The 21426-nt window shown below is 42.7% G+C and overlaps 1 protein-coding gene across 3 annotated transcripts in view; it reads left to right on the top strand.

The window, feature by feature from the left end:
• The window catches only part of SLC16A10 (solute carrier family 16 member 10), a 69698-nt gene that overhangs the window by 3064 nt on the left and 45208 nt on the right, over window positions 1-21426 (top strand). Inside the window, exons 2-4 of one of the 3 annotated variants that reach the window (XM_025198840.1) lie at window positions 221-340; window positions 3140-3284; window positions 15800-16238. In XM_025198840.1, the coding sequence (XP_025054625.1) occupies window positions 3160-3284; window positions 15800-16238 (564 nt within the window). In that variant the 5' untranslated portion in view covers window positions 221-340; window positions 3140-3159. Of the gene's footprint in view, window positions 1-220; window positions 341-2359; window positions 2566-3139; window positions 3285-15799; window positions 16239-21426 lie in introns of those variants that run through there. The other 2 variants (XM_025198841.1, XM_006019477.3) reach the window with 2 other exon arrangements.

Genomic DNA, 21426 nt, shown 5'->3' with positions numbered 1-21426 from the left:
CCCCCAACTTAACTGCAGTTCTGGCATGGGGCAGCCACGTGCTACCAGGCCAGAAGCCCCTGCTGGGGCTTCTGGCTGGGGGGACGGCCCAGGCGGCCCCACTGTTGTTGGAGCCCGCTGGGCTTCCCCTGGGTCCTACTGGCCTTGGTTCCTGTCAAAAGTGACAGGATACAAGGGCAGAGAAATATTAATTTTCCACATTTTTTTTTTTTTCTTTTAGGGGCCCCGTGGGCCAGATAGAATGGCCTCGTGGGCCGGATGCAGGCTGTAATTTGCCCACCCCTGCGCTAAAGGGAAGGCAGAAGTATCAATAAGGGTTGATGTTTGGGTTAGGTTTAATGTAAGTCTCTACATTTTCAGCTAAGAAAAAATGAATTTAGTGTGTGATTTAGTTTAAAAAAAAAAAAAATTCAGTTTCTGATCAGGATGTTGCATAAACATTTGTCTGCCTTGAACTTTCCATATTAAGGAAATTAATATGTTATGCAAGTTTGGCATTCTGTTTTAAAATGTCTTAACTGTATTTCAAAGGTGACTTCTTTAAAATAAAGGACAATATCAATAATTTGTGATTCAAGGAGTGTAGTTTCTTGTCAGTTTCTACATGTTTTTAATTGACAAAGTTTTATTTAAAAAGCACCCCTGAAAATCTCTTTCCTAATTGATATTTCTATGGGAATCAAGTGCTTTGCATATGTTAATGAATTAAAGATTTCAACATTGGTTTCAAGTGGGCAAGTCTTGTTCCCTTTACAACTGCACAGGAGGGAAACTTACTCTCTCAGCAATTTTGTTGGCAGAGCTGAGAATAAAATTCTTCTTCTCTGACTCCCAATTCTGACTGCTAGGCATCTTTCTTTGTTGTAACAGACTTTTAAAATCACTTAGAGCAGTTGTTTTTCATCCAGTGGGCTGGATGGGATGCTCCCAGTCCCTCTGTGGCCAGATCTGACTAGTGGACCCAATCCCTTGACTGGGGCAAGCATGGCCCCAGTCCAGCCATGCCAGAGTTTGAGCCCCCTGACTTAGTCTTGCTTGAAAAATAAAACATGGCTAAAAAGACTTTCTGCTTTAGACAAGCATGAAGATTTTCTCTGAAGTGCCCTTCACTCTTGTTTTTTGTCTACTGTGCAGAACTGCAGCGGAACAAATTTCTATTTTAGGTTTTGCCAATCAGTGCTGTAACGGAAAGGAGTCGAGTGATAAGAAATGCATGTTCCTTTCATTAGTACACTCAGGTCTCTCTATGTGAATTCATTTTGTGCAAATTTGCTTATATGCAATGACCTTATCTATATCAGAAACTCGCTTTGTGTGAGAAATTCAATCTTATGTGAAGAAGCATGCAACATGGCTGTGCGGTGATGTAAAGTGAAGCATTGTGGGAGGGTGAGTGAGGTGGGTATGCGATGCCATCACGCACTTGCCTCAGTCTTGCATTGTCCATTGTTCCGTGTGGTGCTATGCTACTTTCACTTGTATTGTGGTGCATCTATTTGCCTTTACTATTGAATTTAGTGAAATGTTGTCTAAGCAACCTTCTAGTGCATCTCTTAACCCCCCTCTTGAGCCAGCCATGAAGGGGAAAAAGGAGGCTGGTACGTATCCCCATTAATTACATGTAATAATGCATTTGCTTTATGCAAATTCACTTTATGCCGTTTTTTTTAAATGCAACCCTCGCATAAAGAGACCCCGAGTATACCTGAAATATCAGAATGGCAAAATCAGCTTATAGTTAATGGTGTGTAATTTGATCTGAATGTTTTCACTACAGACTTTTAGGGCATTTATACACATGCTCTGGGGAGGGTGGGGAAAGGGACACTTTAATTAGAGCAGCTCCAAGAGAAATAAAATAAGGCTTGTACACTTATGTATTTGTTTTTGTTACAAAATATCATCTAACAGGGGTTTTCAACCTTTTTTTTAGTAAGTGTACTCCCGGTGGCCGTGTGTGTGGGGGGGGGGGGTGGCATGCGGTTTGATGCGGAGGGCGGCAGCACGGTGGTGGATGGCAGCAGTGGTGCAGAAGGGTGCCTCTGCCCTCGCCTGGCCCTGGTCCTGGGAGGTGGCAGCACTCCACCCCCCCCTAACCCATGTGTACCCCCTAGGGCCTTCCCAAATACTCCCAGGGGGTATGTGTACCCTCAGTTGACAATCCCTGTTTGACTGTATTACTAGTAGTGGTAACTTCCAGTTTTGCTTACCCTATTGCAGTTGTTGCTGCCGTGCACTGCAGCGAGGGGGTTCGCGAGACCTTAGAGGCCCGTCAGGCGGGTACTTGTGACGCTTGGAGTGGAATTAATTAGGCGGACGCTTATCGGTTGTAAAGCAAGATTGTTTACTCACGCCGTCAAGGTGGTGAATAACGGAGGTCAGAGGTACTTGGTTAGTTACAGCTTAGAGTTCGTCAGGTCGGTCTGCATAAGTGTTCGCTGTTCGGGCAGAAATGGTCGGGCCGGCAGTCGTTGATTTACGTCTGAGATTGGGTCGAGACGGGGAACTTAGACAAGTGATCAAATTGTCTAATTACTCTGAGACGTGTCATCAGAGGTCTCCAAGGTGTGTACGGAGGTCTCCGACTTCACGGAAGTAAAAAACGGGTTTTATTTGTGTAATGGCCCTATGTGGCCCCTATGTAGCTATGTAATAGCCCTATTGGTTTTCGCCACGTCATAAATTTAATTAGAATCGCCAATTATATAGCGGTTTTCGCTAGGGAGTTATTTTAGGGCTACTCCCTGTATTACTCTGACCAGTTATAATCATTTATGTAAAGCAAATAAGGTTAAGGTTTCATTTCTGTTAGTGGCGCAGCAATAAATTTCTTGTTGGCATGCATAGCAAAGGAGGCTGTTACTATCATTTTGTTAACCCTTAGTTAACCTAGTGCAAAATAAAACTGCTTTAAATAGTATCTCTTGCTTGTGGCATGGGCACTTACTTAACTGGGTTGTGACAGCAGTTAGAATACGTGTTTGAAGTAGCTGACAGCTTGTTTTACTTTTACTATACGTGTCTGTGTTGCTTCTATTAAAGCAAAATGAAGTTACTACTGTTTGCTATTACTTCATGTAGCTGAAAATTGAAAATCAAGCAGTATATTCTTAACATCAATCTTCTGTTTTTTCTACAGCATGGGTGAGTTCGCTGTCCATGGGAATGATCTTCTTCTGCTCTCCCATTGTCAGTGTATTCACAGACATATTTGGCTGCCGAAAAGTAGCTGTTACTGGAGCTGCAGTGGGGCTGATTGGGCTCCTTGCAAGCTCTTTTGTAAGGTAAGAAATCTACTCTTCCTTTCATTGGACAGTCAAGTCAATTTATGATGGCAGATTTTGCTTCTGACGTTCACTGATAAGACCACTTATTCACTTTTGTGTAACCTACACATATCCAGTTGAATGCTCTGTCCTTGTCTGGTGGTGGCTGAATGATGCATGCTTATGAGCCTGCTACTGATGCTCACAGAACTGGGTCTTTTTACCTTGTCCACAAGAGATTCATGCTTTCAGTTTAAGAGGTTTGGTCCCCCAGACTGGAGACCCCACCACTATGCAGTTTGTGGTTTTTATCTGCTCCACTGCTTGGATGCAAGGTGATTGTTTTTGTTTTCTGCTTTCTTCAGTTTCTTTCATTAGTTTGTATCTTCATTTGTGTGTTGCAGAATATTTTCTTTAAAATAATGAAACCAAGAGGCACAAATGTTCCTTGTTCTACGTATTTCAACTGAAATACAGTAGCTACTACTGTAGCACCCACTCCCATAAAAAACAAAACACAATGCACAACCCAGTGTGTATGGGCAAGATGGCCCTTGTTGTTCTGACCATGTGCTCAGCACATGGCAAGCTGGGGCCTGTATCTGGGCAAAATATGTAAAAACCCTCTGGCTTCATTGGCCAGAGGAAGCAGAAGATCCTCCAGGCAAATTGAGTGAGAGAGGCTGGAGTGTGGCAGTCCCTGACTGGACGGGGCTTTGGTGATTTCACACCAGATATATAAGAACAACTCAACTAAGGTTTCTTGCTTTTTTTTCTTCTGGGGCTGCTGAGTGCTGCACAGCTGTATTGGGAGCCAGAAGAACTGCTCCCCATGGGGGGGGGGGGGGGGGAAGTCTCCCCCACTCTTCACTGTAAAGGCATGCAAAAGCTATTTGAAGGGAAAGCCATAGGTATAGTGAGAGAGAGATTGTCTGTCTTGGAGTTTGACTCCTATTTCCTCCCCCTCTTATCTTCTTCTGTGTTTGTATTTTTTTTATTTTTTAATCCCTGGAGCAGACTGACCAGGAACAGGTCCTGGCAGTTACTGGCTCCTATGTTTGGGAATTGTAGAATCTCAGCACAGTGGTATAGCTGAGACTGGATGTCCAGACTGCAGCCATAGCAAAAAAGGGCTCAGGCCTGTTTCACAGTTATTGCATTTCAGCCTAGCTGTACGGCTGAACCTCAGCCATATGTTAGGCTGGCAGATTTGGGCCAGGGTAAAGCCTGGCACAGTTTGAGCCAGGGTGAGACCTGGTACTAGTTGTGTAGGTGGTATAGGCCTGGTTGGCTTTGCTGCCCAGTTCAGGCCCAGCATAATAGGCTTAGGCCTCCTTTTGTAGTTGCCCCAACCAAGCGGTGTGGTTGGGTGCTAGTTGTAGTTCAGCCGCAAGCCAAGATAGGCCTTACCTTTGCTTCAAGTTTTTTTGCAGTTTTCTGTCCAACAGAGCTGGGATTGGGACTAAGAATTTTGTGGGATGCGGTATGCTGATGAAAGCTGCGGTTAACTCCTCAAAGACACCATGTGGAAGTGGAGGTCAGCGTTGTACCACTTCTGCAGGAGCAACAGAATCCCTTGCAATGCAGAAGGACCCATGCTCTCAAGCAGCTCCCTGAGGTGCAGTGAACCCAAGGAGCAGCTCGGGACTCTGTTGTGAGCCCCGCTCCAGCCCATTGCTGACAGGCAGGTATAGGGGTGCAAGTCCCTGAAACTACCTGCTGGGGAGCCCAAAGTCCCAGACTGCCAGGGTATGGGTGAAGCCTCCCCCAAGAAGGTGCCAGCTATAGAATTTGTTTTAGAGTAATAGTGCCTAAAATTATGTTTTAATGTTTTCTTTTGTTTTGTTTCATTCTTTGTAATAAATTTGGAAGTTTGTGTTTACTGTTTGCAAGGAGGGGGTGTTGTTTATGCAGGACACCCGAGTAATTAATTTAGCATATCCCAGGTGGTCTGGGTAGGGGCTTGAGCCAAGGTAAAATATATTTTGTACCCCAAAATTGAACCTGGGCTTTGTGGCTGCCAACTGGTGCCCGGCAGAAGGGTTACACTATTAAGGAAACAAGGCTGTTGGAACACTTTCATTAAAGTCAAAACAGTTTGAAAATCAAAATTTGGTTTGAAGGTACTGCAAGGAGCCTTAATTCTACTGTGTTAATTCATTCTCTCTCTAGAAACTAGATCTCTGGGACCCAACAAATCGAATCTGTTTTCTCAATTGGCTATGAAACGTTCACCTAACATTTTTTGTGTACTGTATACAGGTCTAAGAAACTGCTTGGATTGGCCAAAGGTCATCTTCCAAACTGCCTGATGATCATGGCAAAACATGTGAACAACTATCTGTATTATTCCAGGAAAGACGGTTGACATTTAAACAAGTTTTTTCATATTCAAAGCATTTCAGCAATTTTAACATACAGTACAGAAGCAGTACTCTTCTGTACATTTTGTTACAGGATTAACCGCTTCTGCTCTATCCATCTTCCATGTGCAGAGTAGAAACCTCACTTTCTTCCTCACTCATTTTGTCTTTGACTAATTAGATCTCAATCCCCTCAGAAACAGCCCTGATACACATCATCTTCCTCATTTTTTTTTTCTTGAAAATACCTGAATAACAGTTGACCAAACATTCTGAGCATGTATTAATACTTTCACTTGTACACAATGACAAAAAACTTTTAAAGGTGTAGTATTAATTGTTGTTCCTCATTAAGTGAACAGGTTAAGTACACAGGATCAGTTAAGGTAGTTCTAAAAATTAATCATGTTACTGATATAACTTCAATAATATCACTGAAATATTTATTTTTATAACTATATGAATTAAAAATGTTCTGTTATTATAAAATGAGTACTAAGAAATATAAGAGCATTTGGCATGTGATCTGCATACATTGGAGAATGGGACAGATGGGAGCTAAGTCATCTCCTCACTCATACACTTGTACTCCACCAAGGAAATAGGTTGAGGCATGCAGATAAGTGCCTTTCACTTGATTTATTTTGTCCCTTACTGAGTGATTACCAGGATAAGTTGGTAGACATTCAAGAGCTAGGTTCTGAAAGAGCCAGCTACATTGCAGGGAGGGAGAGCACTTGGTGGCTATAGTCCATTACCGAGACCAATGTATTTTTGCCTTGGGAATGTTTACTACTTGGAAAAATCAATATTGAAACTCACTTTAAAGCAGAAGTCCAAATTTTCCTGAGTATTTCAAAAAAAAGAAGAAAAAAAAAAAGGTCAGTGTCCCTCTGAGTCCAAATGTTTAGCTTACCATTTCATTCAGTAAACATTATGAAGGCCTAATTCTGAAAATTAATGAAAAATTAGGTGCCTGTCTTTGAAAATCTTCCTCTCTGCCCCCAGTATCGTGTTTATGATTATCTATACATATCTACATTGCTTCTTAATTAAGCCTCTTTTGGTCTAGGAATGATTTGTTACCTTCCTCTGACAAAAGATAAACTTCTTCCCTAAATGGTCCCTTCATAATTTTAACTCAAAGTTGGAAGGTACAGGAGAAAGGAAGTTACTTTTTTGGAAAGCTATGATTTAAACACCACTTCAGCTTATTTGTCTGAGGTGATTCTTAAATGCCTCGGAGAAAAGCAAAATTTTTGCTGAGAACATTTGCTTACTAAGGTGTACGTATCAGTATGTTTTTATTCATTCTTTAAGTGAAATCATAATAGTCATTAAATAGATGGAAACAGTCTAGACATAATTCAGATGTAGAGAAATTCAGTGTATATTTGTTCCAAAAAGTGAAACTTGATGCGTGTGTTAAACATGGCTTTGACTTAATACATTTTATTTGATCTTTTTTTAATATACGCCTTTCGTGTTTGGTAGGAAAGATTTAAAAGGGAGAAAAGAGTTTAAAAGTCTCTTATTCAGGGAACTATAGAAACAATTTCAGTATAGGTGGAATACACAGGAATTGCATGAGGTTAAAGCTATTATCTTTAAAAAGGAAATTATATGCAATACTTATAAATTATCACCTATACTATCCATATAAGGACTCCCAAGTCCTTATGTAAAGCAGAGATAAGTTTAGAACTTCTATCCAAAACCGTTTTTTTTTTTTTTCCTAGTACAGCATACAGTCCCATTCTACTCATTCCAAGGCTTTTTCTGCATCTAAAGAAAGTAAAACATCCCGAGTTGTGTTTTTTCTGCATGCTATATATCAAGTCAAGGGCTCTCCTAATAGCTACAGTTTGTCTGGTTGTAATAAATCTGATTGATCTGGGCACATGTATAATTAATATGCCCCCTAGTTTATCTGCTAAACATTTTTGGCATCAACATTTATTAATGAAATCTATATGATGAATACTTAACCCTATCTTTTCTTTATTTGGAAAGAATCAAGGATAATGTTTATTCCTAACAGGAGGGAATATCTCCTTGCATGAGCTCATTAAATACATGTACTAATAATGCAGGAGTTAAGTTGCCTTCTTAGAGCCGTGTAATTTTGGCTATTAATATGTCTGAGCCTTCTGCCTTATTTTTCTTCAGATTTTGGAGAAAAAAATGTACACAACATTCACACAGTAAAATCTATTAACTCTTTCAAACTGGGTGTAAAATGGTTCTTGCTTGTATTCATCATATTATAATCATTCTGGTAACTTACTGCTTTCTAATGATTCTTCTCAGCTATTTTTCTTTGACTGGGGATCATAAAAATTAATCGTTCTTGCTGTTTTGTTTTCTCTTATCTTGCTGCCATTGGTTACCGTGTCTAACATACAGGTCATAACTGATCTGCAGAGCAGAGATCATTAAATTATCATTATGAGTAGTATATTGTGCAAGCATTCTCCATTTATGTATGAAATATATTTGCACATTTATTCCCCTTCAGGTATCTTGAAGGGGAATAAATGTGCAACTATATATCTAAAATCAGACAATTTTTTTGAGAATTCTTGCAGTTGTAAGAAGGGCTAAGACTTGATGAACGATAAACTAAATATTAGTAAAACATAGAATATATATTAACTTCTAAGATTTCAAACAAAATAGCCATGTAATCATAGAGAAGAGGAGCTGGAAGGGACCTTGAGGGGTCACCTAGCCCAACACACAGTCTGAGGCAGGTTCATCCGTATCCAAAACATGCTGTACAAATTCATTGTCTAACCTCTTAACAAAACTACGTAGTCAACCCTGACACAACATAGACCTAACACCCTAACCTGCCACAGGTAAAACAGAGGAATCATGGCTGTCTATGTCCTGCTTCTATAAAATGCCAAGAATATACTCAAAAGAATTAGGTAGAGAGCTAGGTTCCAAAGGAAGGAAAATCCCCCCACAGTCAATAACAATCTGACCCTGAGGTAAAGCTCTTTCCTAGCTGCAAATATGGCAGTTAGTCTGATCCTGAGCAGAGGGGCAAGACCCTCTAGTCAGGAACCTCTGGAATTTAAGTCCCCAACAGGAACATTGGCACACCCCATTCCCAATCCCCAGCTTTGGCTACAGCTAACACCCAAACCCCTGACCTGTCTAGCAGCAAGTAGTCTGTGGGGGGATGGAAGTTCCCTCCCAGCCCCATGTAGCAACCAAGAAGCATGGGAAATACTCATAGTAGAACATCTATGCTAATGAACATCACATGGTTCACCTTTTCTGCCAATGTGTTGCAAATACATCCTTCCTGGGATTTTTTTAAGAGACTCTGAGAACCTTTGGCATGTTTTTGCCCTGAAAAGAACTGTCAACCTATTGCAGTATTCTCAGTTAGGGTGCTATGAGTGCTGTGGGTTGTGAGGAGACACGGTTGCTTATCCCTGCCTGGCCCCTGTACAGGGAGGTAAGCATTCATTCCCCCTCCCCATCTGCCTCTTACTTGATCATTAAATTATGTTTTGAAATGGTGCACTATGAAGTACAAAAAGGCTATGTAGGTCACAGTTGCCACTGGTCTGTTGACCTGCACCAGATGAACTATGCTTGAGGAGAGTGGAGTGTTGGTCTGCAGGATGTGCAGTCTAGTAGACTTGATGGGGGAGAAGATTTTTTCTTTGGAACACCTGGCCACCTTATGAAGAATCAGATATTTGGAAAACATCCTTGGGTACCTAGAGTCAGGACCACAGCAGGTCTGATGAGGCAAAGGAGTAAAAGACTAAGTAGGATGAAGATCTGTCACCACAAAAAATAGAAGCATTTGAAGGGTATCCTTCTAGCTCAGGGGTGGGCAGAATGCAGCCCGTGGGCCAAATGCGGCCCACCAGGACATTTTATCCGGCCCATGGGGCTCTTTAAAAAATTTAGAAAATTGATATTGACAGGCAGCCAGGGGCAGTAGGACCCCGGGAAAGCTGCAGGCACGATCAAGCGGCTGCCTCACCACCCCTCCATGTCCAGCCAGAAGCCCTGTGCCCCTGGGGCTGTTCCTACCTCCCTGTGCTGGAGGGAAATTCAGATAAGAAGGGGGAGGCAGGGGAGGACTGTAGGGATCGCCCCAGTCCTCAGGGTTGAGCTGAGCCAGCTGCTGCAGTCCTGGCACTGGCCGGGAGCCATGTAGAGCCAGAGCCACTGGTGGGGGTGTGGAGAGGAGCTGTGGCAGTTGCAGGCAGGGAAGCTGTGAAAGCAGCAGTAGGCAGGGATGGTGACCAGGGGGCAGGACACCTGTCAAGGGGTGGAGCTACCCTTGCAGCCCTCAATGGCTTGCCAAACCTTGGTAAGCGGCCCTCCACCTGAAATAATTGCCCGCCCCCTTCCTAGCTGGAAGTATTGAATTATTGATTGGTTTATTAGATTTCTATCTTCCAAAAAGAGTTTAGGGTGGCGCCCAATAAAAAGTACTACCAAATGCTAAGGAGGACATCTAGAAGAACTGAAGACTGCTCCTCAGCTCACACCTGACAGCATCAACACTTTGCAAAGCCAATGGACGCTTTTAACTGGGGACTCAATGCTAATAGGTCCTGATATCCAGATATCAAGAAGGATATGGAAATACAGGAAAGAGTTTGAAGGTCCACAAACATAATCCAGGTGTTAGAAAATAAGCCTTATTATATGAGGCTTAAGGAGCTTAAACTGTTCAATTCAGGTTGAAACCCTGGGGGTGTTTAAGAAGCGGTTCGATGCCTACCTGGCTGGGGTTATTTGAGCCCAGTTTCCCTACTGCCCAGGCAGGGGGTTGGACTTGAAGATCTGCAAGGTCCCTTCCGACCCTACTTCTATGATTCTATGATATGATCACTGCATATAGACTCCCTCTGCCCTATATCTCTTCCACTTTTCTGGCAGGAACATAACACTATGCAATGTTGGACGATGAAGTTAGCAAATGCAAGCTGGAAATGAAATAGTTTCTTAGTAGAAAGGGCAATAAAGCCCTAGAAGCCACTTACTGATTTAAGTTATTTGCTGCTGTGTAAAGCCTTTAAAATGAGATTAGATGCATTTTGAAAGATGTGGTTTAATCCAGCTTCAGACTGGATGTTTGTGTTTTCCTTTTTGACCTCTGAATCTGATTCTTCTGTTAGCCATGAAAGAAGGGGAAGTGTATTTTAGGCTCAAAATGCTTACCTTTATGCAGGGCTGCAGCTGTCATAATGTGAATAGTGGTGTTTCCTGCTATCCTTTGCAGCAGGGAGTGGCGTCCTACAACCTGCAGCCCAGATCTGGCCCATAGTGTCATGTCATGATGGGAGCACCTGTCCAGGTATGTGCTGTGCATTCTGTTGAGTGTTGCTGATTCCCTTCAGTAGTGTAACTGGAACACTTCTGCCAGGCACTGATCGGCAGCAACAAGGGCCAGGTTCAATTTTGGGTTCTAAATATATTTTACCTTGGCTCAAGCCTCCAACCAGACCACCTGGGAAACACTAAATAAATTACTAGGGCATCCTACATAAACAAAATCCTCTCCTCGCAAACAAACTTGTTCTTTGTGTTCACATTATTACAGAAAACAAAGGCAAAGAAAACGTTAAATACAGTTTCAAACACTATCAACTACAAGGCATTGTTCATAGATTGCACACTTTGGGAGGCTTCACCTATGCCCAAGCAGTCTGGGACTTGGGGCTCACCCAAAAGGGAGTTCCAGGGGTTTGCACCCTTCAGCAATGGGCTGGAGAGGGGGGCTTCACTGGAGAGTCCTTTGAGCTGCTCCTTGGGTTCGGTAGGCCATAGGAAGCTGCTCGAGCAGGGGTGGGCAAAGTCCGGCCTGTGAGCAGGCAGTGGAATCCATTTCCAGCAGCCCCTGCCTGTGTGGCTGGGGCCAGTCTCCATGGAGACCCCAGCTGCACAGTGATTGTGCAAAGCTGGGGTTGCCATGGAGCCCGGCCCCAGCTATGTGGGCAGGGGCTACTGGGAAATGAAGTTTGGCTGCTCGTTGGATCTGCCATTTTGTCCATCCTGGGCTAGAGAGTGTGGGTCCTTCTGTGTTGCAAGGGGCCCCTCGTTGCTCCCTGTGACACTATAGGGTGATTCCCACTTCCATGTGGTGACCCCAAGGGGTTAACTGTGGCTCCACACAGCATGCTGCACCCCTAAATTCCTAGTCTTAATCCTAGGCCTGCTGGGCAGAAACTGCAAAAAAAAACTTTGAAGGAGAGGTGAGGCCTACCTCACTGGGCCTGAACTGGATGGCAAAAGCCGGCCAACCCTACACTACACTGAGGCCTGAACATATAGCTGGGTTCAGCCATGCTGCTAGGCTGAAACACCATAGCTGTAGAAACAGAAGAAAAAAAAGGCCCAGGCCTATGGCTGCAGCCTGGAAATCTGGTCTCAGCTATACCCCATGCTGAGATGATACAGTTACAAAACAGAGGGGGCCAGACCCCTGTAGCCAGTAATGGCCAGGACCCATTCCTGGGCAGTTTGCTTCAGTGATTAATACCCCCATGGTGTTAACCCACTTAAGAAAAAAAAAGGGGAGGAAATAGGAGTCTCAAATTCCAAAGCAGACTTTCTCTCCCTCTGCTTGAGGCTTTCCCTTCAAATAGTGTCTGTTTGCCTCTCCAGTGAAGAGTTGGGGAGCCCTCCCCCCAACCCCCAAGGGGAGCAGGTTTTCTGGCCCCCAATGTAGCTGTGCAGCTCTTAGCAGACAGATGAATAATAATCCCAGAACGTTAGTGAGTGGTTCTTATATACCCAGTATGACATCTCCCAAGCCTTGTCCAATCAGGGAGGGTCCACATTTCAGTCTTTCTCCTAGCCAATCTGCCTGAAGCATCCTCTGCTCCCTCTGATCAATGAAGCCAGAGGGTTTTACATATTTTCCCCAGATACAGGCCCCAGCTTGGCATGTGCTGAGCACATGGGCAGAATCTTGCCTATATCAAAACACATGCATACACAAAAATACAATACACATCCCAATGTGCATGTGTGGGCGTTACATAACAAAGGCAGCTGTGCTGGTGGGTGGGGGGAAATGTGCAGCAAAATAACACCTGCCACCTTGGCCACACAATCTGGTTCTTCCTGTGCTGCCAGAATGAAGTCACTGCTGCCCCCATTGGTGCTGCCCTGGCACCCAGCTGCCTTACTATGCCTCTTATCCCCTCTCTAGTGTCCAGCAGGCAGCCACCCCAGCCCTTCCTGCCTTGTGCCAAGAGCTGCTCTCTTACTCTTCTGCTGCAGCTGCTGCTTATTCTTGCTAATGGATTAATTACTCCCTGTTGCTGTTGACAATGGAAATCAATGGCACTTGGTGGTGCCATGACGGGAGGCTGTAGTAGAGAGGCATGTGAGTGAGACAGCAGCCCATAGTCCAGACCAGGGAGGGTTGGTGCCCTGCAGAAGGTATTGACAACCTGCAGAGGTGGCTGGGTAGATTGGGTGCTGAGGGTGGTGTGGGGTCCCTTGAGCCTGATCTTAGCTGAGCGGGGCTGGCACTTCTGCCTGAGGCTATATGTCACGATTGGCCTCTGGGGTCTTGCGCCACCCCTGCTTAGCTGGGATTGGGCTCTGGCCAGGTGGAGGTTGTGCAGGGCCTGGTCTGGCCCACAGACCAGCCCTATACCATTCATTTGGCCCATAGAGCTAAAACTGTGAGCACCACTGTTCTAAGCACATTCCACCTCATCAAATCTCAAGCTTCAAGGCTTGATGTATTCCTCCTTCCCTTCCCCTTCCTCATCTTCCTTGCCCCTTCTGAGACACTGGAGATTGGCCACACTTGGAAACTGAGATACCAGTGCCCTGTGATGGTACCAAGAGTTCTCTTTCTTAAATGCTTAGTGGGTGTCATGCTTGTAAGATCAAGGTCAAACTGTCTTTACCACATTTGAGCCCTACGTCTAATAGCAGGGTTTTTTCATGTTTTGTTGTTAGCGTGCATTTTTGTATGTGTTTGCCATCCTCTCTGTAGAGACCCTGGCTTACCTGGTAAGATCTTCTGTGCATGTTCCACCTAATCAGTTTCCTGCTGGTGAAGTGACCTTGGACAGTGGATGCACTTTAATTTCTCTTGTTGTTTGCCTATGGCATGTTGGAGGACTGAAGTGTTTAGTTTAACTAAAATCATTGGGTAGATAGGGAAAATTATAGCAGCTATCAGCGTAACTGGTAAAAACAAACTGCACATGTTAGTTTTTTAAAATGTTAGTTAAAATGTATTGTATCCTTTAAAAATTAACGCCCCCCACACACACCAATTCCAAATACAGGCAACCCCTGCTTAGCGCTCTTAATTGGTTCCTGAAAAACCGAGTGTTAAGCAAAACCAAAAGTATTTGATGACCCAAGATGATGACCGCAATTGTTTTAATGAACCAGGATAGCAACCATGAAACTCGCTGAGTGCTAAGTGAAATCGGGTATCAATTTTAAATGAGCGTTATAGTGAAATAGCGCTAAGTGAAACAGTGTTAAGTGGGGGTTGCCTGTAATAATCTCTTCCACATATCACAGCCATCTTGATCTCTTGCTTGTTTGTATTGTCTATATTATATTGTGAAGGCATGGACTTTTCATCCCTGGAAGTTTTCATGAGCAGATTAGGTCTGTGGTGCTCAATGTTTCATAGTTTCATAGTTTCATAGTTTCAGGGTCGGAAGGGACCTAATAGATCTTCTAGCCCGCCCCCCCGCCAGGGCGGGAGAACAACCCAAAAAACACAAACAAAACCACTCACCCTAAAAACAAAAACGGGACTCAAATGAGTCCAGCCAGGTAAGTATCCAGCCTCTTCTTAAAGATCCCCAGGGTAGGGGCCAGCACCACCTCCCTTGGAAGTTGGTTCCAGCTCCTAGCCGCCCTGACTGTGAAGTAGTTTTTTCGGATGTCCAATCTGTACCTCCTCTCCATCAACTTGTGCCCATGTTGTTGTTCCACGGGCCAGATGGCTTGAGGCCAGATTGGATTCTGTGCCAGGATTGGGCCCTGGCTGCCCCCACCCCCCGGTGCTGCCCTCTCTTGGCCCTGTACACCAGGAATGGGCCCCAGGCCAGCCCTACATGCTGGGATTGGGCCCCGTGCACCCAATCTAGTGCACAGGGCTACAGTCCATGGGCTGGGGGTTCAGCACTGCTGGGTTTGATTTGGCTGGGATGGTTTAATCAGGGATGATCCTGGCTTGAGCAGGGGGCTGAACTAGATGACCTTGGGTGGACCCTTCCCACCCTACCTTCCTGTGATCTTTTATTCTTTTGAGCAAGCATCTTTTCAGATAATTTGCTAACCTCATTCGTGCAATAAGAGAATGGACTTTTTGTCACCTCTTTTTTGTCTTATATGGTGAATAACACTTGTGGAAATCCCTAGCTGAGAAGAACATATTTCAGTGCTGCTGCCCTTGATATAAGCTTGAGTTATTGTGCCATCCTTTTTTAATGGATTGTTTCCCATTCCATTACATTTTTGATTCATTCTGTATCTGTTTGTAACTTACAATGCTGGAGAGCACTGAGGTAGAAATGTGAAATAATTGAATATTTTCATTTAAAGAGCTACTATGTTGTTTAAAAAAAAGTAATCTTACCAGTTTAATAACATCTTACATTACACAACTAAAAAAAATAGGTTTTTTTTTATTACTAGTAGTGTTTGCCACTTCAACAACTGTACATGCATCATGAACCATAATGATGTATCAGATTGACTTAGGCCCTTGAACACTATCATAACGTTGCAATGTTTGGGTTGTGAATGCATTAGGGAAAGGTTTAAATAAAAACAAAATATAATTTTGATTGCAAAACACTGCAGGTGTACTGACTTTGTTTTTTTTTGTCTAATTCAACCTGACAGTGTCTCTTTGAAGGTAAGCTTAACATTCTTTTAATCAGACTATTTGATGTTATTCCAGGTAAAAACAGTTTCACTCTTGATCTGGCCAATGAAAGATTATTAACTAGTCTGTTTTTCCTACTGACTGTGTACTTCATTTGATGCAATATAGTTGTATCTTAATAGAAATATAAATGATTATTTCCATAATATTTTTATGTATTTTTATGTGAAAGTTGAATGTGAGCATATTGTTGTATAAGGCATATTAATGAAATTTTCCAATCTTTTTTTTTTTTTTTTTTTATATAGCACCATTGAACTTCTGTATTTCACCTATGGAATCTTATTTGCCTGTGGCTGCTCATTTGCATACCAACCATCCTTGGTCATTTTGGGGCACTATTTCAAGAAGCGCCTAGGACTAGTGAATGGCATTGTCACTGCCGGCAGCAGTTTGTTCACTGTGTCACTGCCCTTCCTTCTGAGAGTGTTGATTGATTCAGTTGACCTATTCAACACTTTACGGGTTCTGTGCATCCTCATGTTTATTCTGTTCCTCGCTGGCTTCACTTACAAGCCTCTCATTCCCCATGCCAAAGACACAGAGGGTGGAAAGAAGGGCAAGTTCAAATTTCCTCCTGCAAAAAAGATTTTCAGTTTTTCCATTTTCAAAGTTGCGGGTTATCGGATTTGGGCTTTTGGAATCCCAGCTGCCCTCTTTGGATACTTTGTGCCTTATGTTCACTTGGTAAGTGCACATCTTTTGCTATGTTGCTTTATCTTTTTATTAAAAATCCATTTTCCTTTACATTCTGGGTTAAGAAAATCATTGCTGATAAAAAAACAAACAAAATAACAATGTTTTAAACTCAAATTATTTAGGGAAGGCTCATGTAGTTTGTGTTCTAATGTCTGCTTTTAAGAGGATGGTAAGCTGTCAGAAAAGAATATATGCTCTGAGTCAGAGCCAGTAAAATTTTTAGCTCCCTATTGTCAACCCGAGACTGGGAAGACGGAAAGGGTGAAAATACTTAACTGCAGAAGGAGGCCATCATTATGAATTGGCTGAACAAAATGGTTAAATTTTCATGCCCTGAACAATAAACTTAGCCACTTTATGTATAGTTTGAATGATAGTAGTTTTCAGCATGATAGTAGTGACATGTTGAAAACAGATTTCAGAATATGTATTGAGAATATATTTAGAGCATGGACATTGTTTTTGGACTTCCATTTTTCATGGATAAAACTGCAGCATATATGACAATAAAAATGTAGAAAAAATATTTTTTAAAATTTAATGGAAAATGTAAAGCATACCACTTAAAGTATACCACCTAAAAACAGGATTTCTAATGCAGGGTTTACTCTACACTTTCTAGTTTATACTATTAACTAGAGCTGTGCTAAAAATATGCATTGCTAGTAAACTGGTGTTTTAATAACCAACTTTCTCGATAGTTAAATGCAAGACATTTGGTAGATTTGTCTCATTCTCCCTCTGAACTTTTGCTTTGTAGCTATAAATGTTATATGTTCATATAATCTCAGCAATAAGGTAATTGTCCTTGATTTCATGGATTTCTAGTTGCCAGTCTTTGAAGTAGTATCTTCCTGTGTACAGTAACTAATATAGCTACAGCTTTAGGTACCATGAAAGCTGTCACTTACCTACATCTTGTGCGTGTAATTCAGTTACATTGGGTGAGGTAGATTTAACATCAAATACTTCAGAAATTGAGTGGTTCAACCACTGACAGATGTATAACCCCCTGCTGTGCCCCCCGGCCCCCACCTCTACCTCCAACTGGAGGATTTCAAAAGCAGCTGTTGGCAGTTCTCTCTAACCAGGGTGTGCTACAGCTCCATTTTCTCCCCCTTCCCCCACTCCTCCTGGTGCATATTACACTTATGGTGTGATTAACTTGTTGCTCCCTGCAACCTGGCTCCCTCCAACCTGCCTGCTTCACATCTCCTGCAGTGGACATACTCTTAAATGCAATGAACATATTCTTGGACATCAGTAGGTCTCTTGTCAAAAGTTTTACTTCACATTCTCAGATCTAACATGCAGAAATGTGGGCTAGATAGAATTACTCCTAGGGGGAAACAGCTGGTTGAATATCTACAAGCAAGAGTAATGATAAAAAATAGATTGATGTCAAAATGGCAGGAGATCTCAAGTAGAGTCTTGGATAGCTCTGTTTTGCTGTTTAACAAACAAATGAAAAAATAGAATGTGTACTGATTAAGCTTTCAGATGATACAGAACTTAGAGAACTTTTAGGCACTTGATGATATTGTTAGAATTCAGAAGCTTCCTGAAAACTGGCCTATGGACAGCATGATGAAATTCAGTAAAGACAAATGTAAGGTGCTACACCTAGGAAAGAAAAAACAATTGCAGAAAAAGCGCTATTTGGATAGACAGTAACACTGCTGAGAAGATTAGGGGGCTGTGGTAGATCACAGATTCAGCATGAGTTTAATGTGCTATGAGTGAAAACATGTTGCACTGTATTAAGAGAAGTATTGTATGTAGAACAGGACATGATAATACTGCTCTACTCTGCACTGGTAAGACCTCAGCTGGAGTATAGTTTCTAGTTCTGGGTGCTGCATTTTAAGAGGTATGTAAAGAAAGTGGACACGATCTAAAGGTCAGTAAAAAAGATGATAAAAGTAATTGGATGCATTCCAAAAGGATTTTCTGAGAGAACGATGCATGTTTAGTTTGGAGAAAAGGAGATTAAGAACTATATCCACTGTTTTTCCACAGAGTTCAGGACATGAGGCAATAGGTTTACACTGCAGCAAAGCAGATTTAGATCAAATCTCTGGAAAAATTTCCTAAGTATAAGAAAAGCAGTACAGTGGAACTGTCTGCCCTGGGAAGTTGTAGAATCTCCTTTTTTGATGGTTTCAAGAAGAGGCTAGATAGGCATTAGTCTGTGAATAGTGCACCCTGCTTCTGGGCAGGGGCTTGGACTAGATGATCCTGGAGGTCCCTTTTAACCGTCTGGTTCTGTGGTTTTGAATTGGATGCCACAAACCAAGAATCTCTGCCATTTTCAAGAATCAGGTATGTAAATAGTGTAATAAAGTAATCTTTGTTGCGAGCCATATTTGGGGAGTAGCAAGACATTGATAAAATTAATATAATACTTAAAATCTGTTCTGTGAATATCATACTGTCAGAGCACTAATAATACAGTAAAGCTTTCTACCTTCTAGTCGTGGATCATTGATCAGAAAGCAGGTGTTTAATACTTGAAAGATTATAAATCAGACAAAGATTTACCTTGAGATTATATTTGTGTACAAATATTGAGGACTCAAATATCTTAGAAAGTCTAGAAACAATGGGGAAAGAGAGACAGAGCAATTCATTTAGAAGAGAAACTCAGAACAAAGACTTGAGGAATGGTTATAGTAATAAGTTTCCCCTCAGAGCAGAAATCTGATGGGTGATAGAGTAACATAGATATACCTTGTATTGAACTGCCAGGAGACGGGGAGCTATGAACTAGCAGAGAATTTTCCAGGCCAGTGGTTACCTAGGAAAGTAAGAAAATGCTCCCTTTCTCTTCTGGCTGCTGTAGACCAATGTAAAATCTATAACCCAGGTACAGGAACCTGAAACTAATTCCAGCTTCCTTTTTTCACCCACTGGCTGTGTAAACAGGGAGGTTGGCTTCTCATCCGGGTGTTGCTACTGAACAAGCTCTCCCTCTTCATCTCATTCCTTATTTTGTGACTAGAAGGTTTAGTTTTCTTTCGGTACCTGGTAAAAAAATAAAATAAAATAAAAAATTGTCCCTTATGTTGTGATAGACGTAGGAGGTTAGATCAAAGATTGATGGCATAATTTAGAAAAGAGGTGTATGCTACTGAGTGAGGTTTTGGGGGAGAAGCAGCATGGGGTGGGGGAAGAGGAGGTGGGGGAAGGGGGAGCAGAGACGCAAGGCTGATGGGGGCAGAAGCAGCCTGAGGGGGCTGAGGTTGTGGGGGCATTAGGCAGAAGGGGGGAACCATGGGGGGGACAGGCAGCAGAGGACAAGCTGTATATCTCCCCCAACACCTGCCCCCTTACTGCCTCCCCCACTGTCTTCCTCATTACTACCTTCCCCATCATGTTCCCTACCATGTACTCCCCCCTTTGCCCCCCATTGTCTGTCCCCCTATCGCCTGCCCTTCCACCCCCCCCCCATTGCCTACAATGGTGGGGGAGACTAGTTTAAGATGATCCTCTAATAATTAGATTCTATACATAGAAAATTGTAACAAATGTATACATTTTCCATGAATAGAATCCAGTTATTCGAGGGTCATCTTAAATTCAGGGTAGTTTTATATTCAGATAAATATGGCATGTAGAGGTTGTTACCAGATTTGCCTGTCACTTTGGGGTGTGCTAATTTATTAGGGGTATATTTCATGGGGTCTCTGTAATTGTATCAATGTGCTGCTTGTGTTACTTGTGTTTCTATATGGAGCTGTATATGAACTGTTGTGTACTTGTGTTTCTATATGGAGCTGCTATATGGAGCTGTATGCTTGTGTTACTTGTGTTTCTATATGGAGCTATATGGAGCCGTTTCTATATGGAGCTATATGGAGCTTGTGTTACTTGTGTTTCTGTATGGAGCTGCTTGTGTTACTTGTGTTTCTATATGGAGCTGTATGTGGTGTTTCTATATGGAGATGCTTGTGTTACTTGCGTTTCTATATGGAGCTGTCCAGTGGAGCTATCTTGCAGGATTCAGGCTCAATGGGGCTGGGTTCCTCCAACCACTAAATCAGTAAAACACATATACACACACAGATTATCAGGGCATGCCTGAGCCAGGCTGAGTTATTCAGCATTGACAGGCTAACACCCTCACATGTCTTGAACACAGTTCATCAGGGCAACAATAAAATGCAATCAGACACAAGCATATGGGTTAACAGAGTGCATCTGAGTCAGGCCGGGATATTCAGCATCGACAGGCTGACATCCTCATGTGCCTTGAACTCAGTTCATCCCTTATTTCAGCAGGACCATAATAAATGCAGTTAGACACACAAACACACATGCTAACAGAGTACGTCTGAGCAGGCTGGGTCCAGTCAGCACTTTCAGCTGATACCCTCATGCACCTCAGAACTCAGCACGTCCCAATCTCATCACAGTGGTCCTAGTAGTAACTCCTTTGATGAGCAGACCCCACCATAGTTTTGGGCGTTATAGGGATCTTTGGCTTAGGTAAAAGAAACATTGTTGGAGAGCAAATGGGGAGGTCAAGGGGAGTGAAGAGTAAGTGAGGTTCAGAGAGAGAATATAGCAACCAGCTTGACCATAAACGTTATTTATTGCCAGGTATATGAACTTATGATAATACTAGTAGTAATAGCTGTACAAGAGAGACAAATATTTTTGTTTTAATATCACATGGTTTCAGTTAGGTATTTGGGGAAGTCTAGCTCAAGTATGATCAGCAAAAGTCAGGTTTAGAAAGCTGTGCCTGGAGTAAGAAAGCAAAAGTCAGCTTCCTGGAATCAGAGAGAGGGAGTGATCAGCAAAAGTCCAGTTTAGAAAGCTGTGCCTGGAGTAAGAAAACAAAAGCCAGGTTCCTGGAGTCAGAGAGAGAGAGTTGGGGGTCTCACCACTCAGCGAAACTTGAACCAGTCAAGGTTCCTAGGTGTGGAGCTTGCAGACAGGCAGAGCCCTCAGCACGAGCAGTGGAAGGATTCCAGGCAGAAAAGGAGTGGAACTGGTGCAGCTTTTGGATCCAGGTACCAGGACAGAAACTTGAGCTTGGGTCGGGGTTTTGTAGAGAACTAACAATGGCTCAAGGGAGAACACGTGTTTTTTTTTTTTATGGGTAAACAATGGCTCATATGCTGGATAATAGGAACTGATCACTCCTGGCATTACTCTGGCATTACTCTGA

The sequence above is a fragment of the Alligator sinensis genome, unplaced genomic scaffold, assembly GCF_000455745.1.
Source record: "Alligator sinensis unplaced genomic scaffold, ASM45574v1 scaffold737_1, whole genome shotgun sequence".
Taxonomy (NCBI): domain Eukaryota; kingdom Metazoa; phylum Chordata; order Crocodylia; family Alligatoridae; genus Alligator; species Alligator sinensis.
The sequence above is the reverse complement of the archived record's forward strand: the minus strand, read 5'-3'. Positions and strand labels throughout refer to the sequence as shown.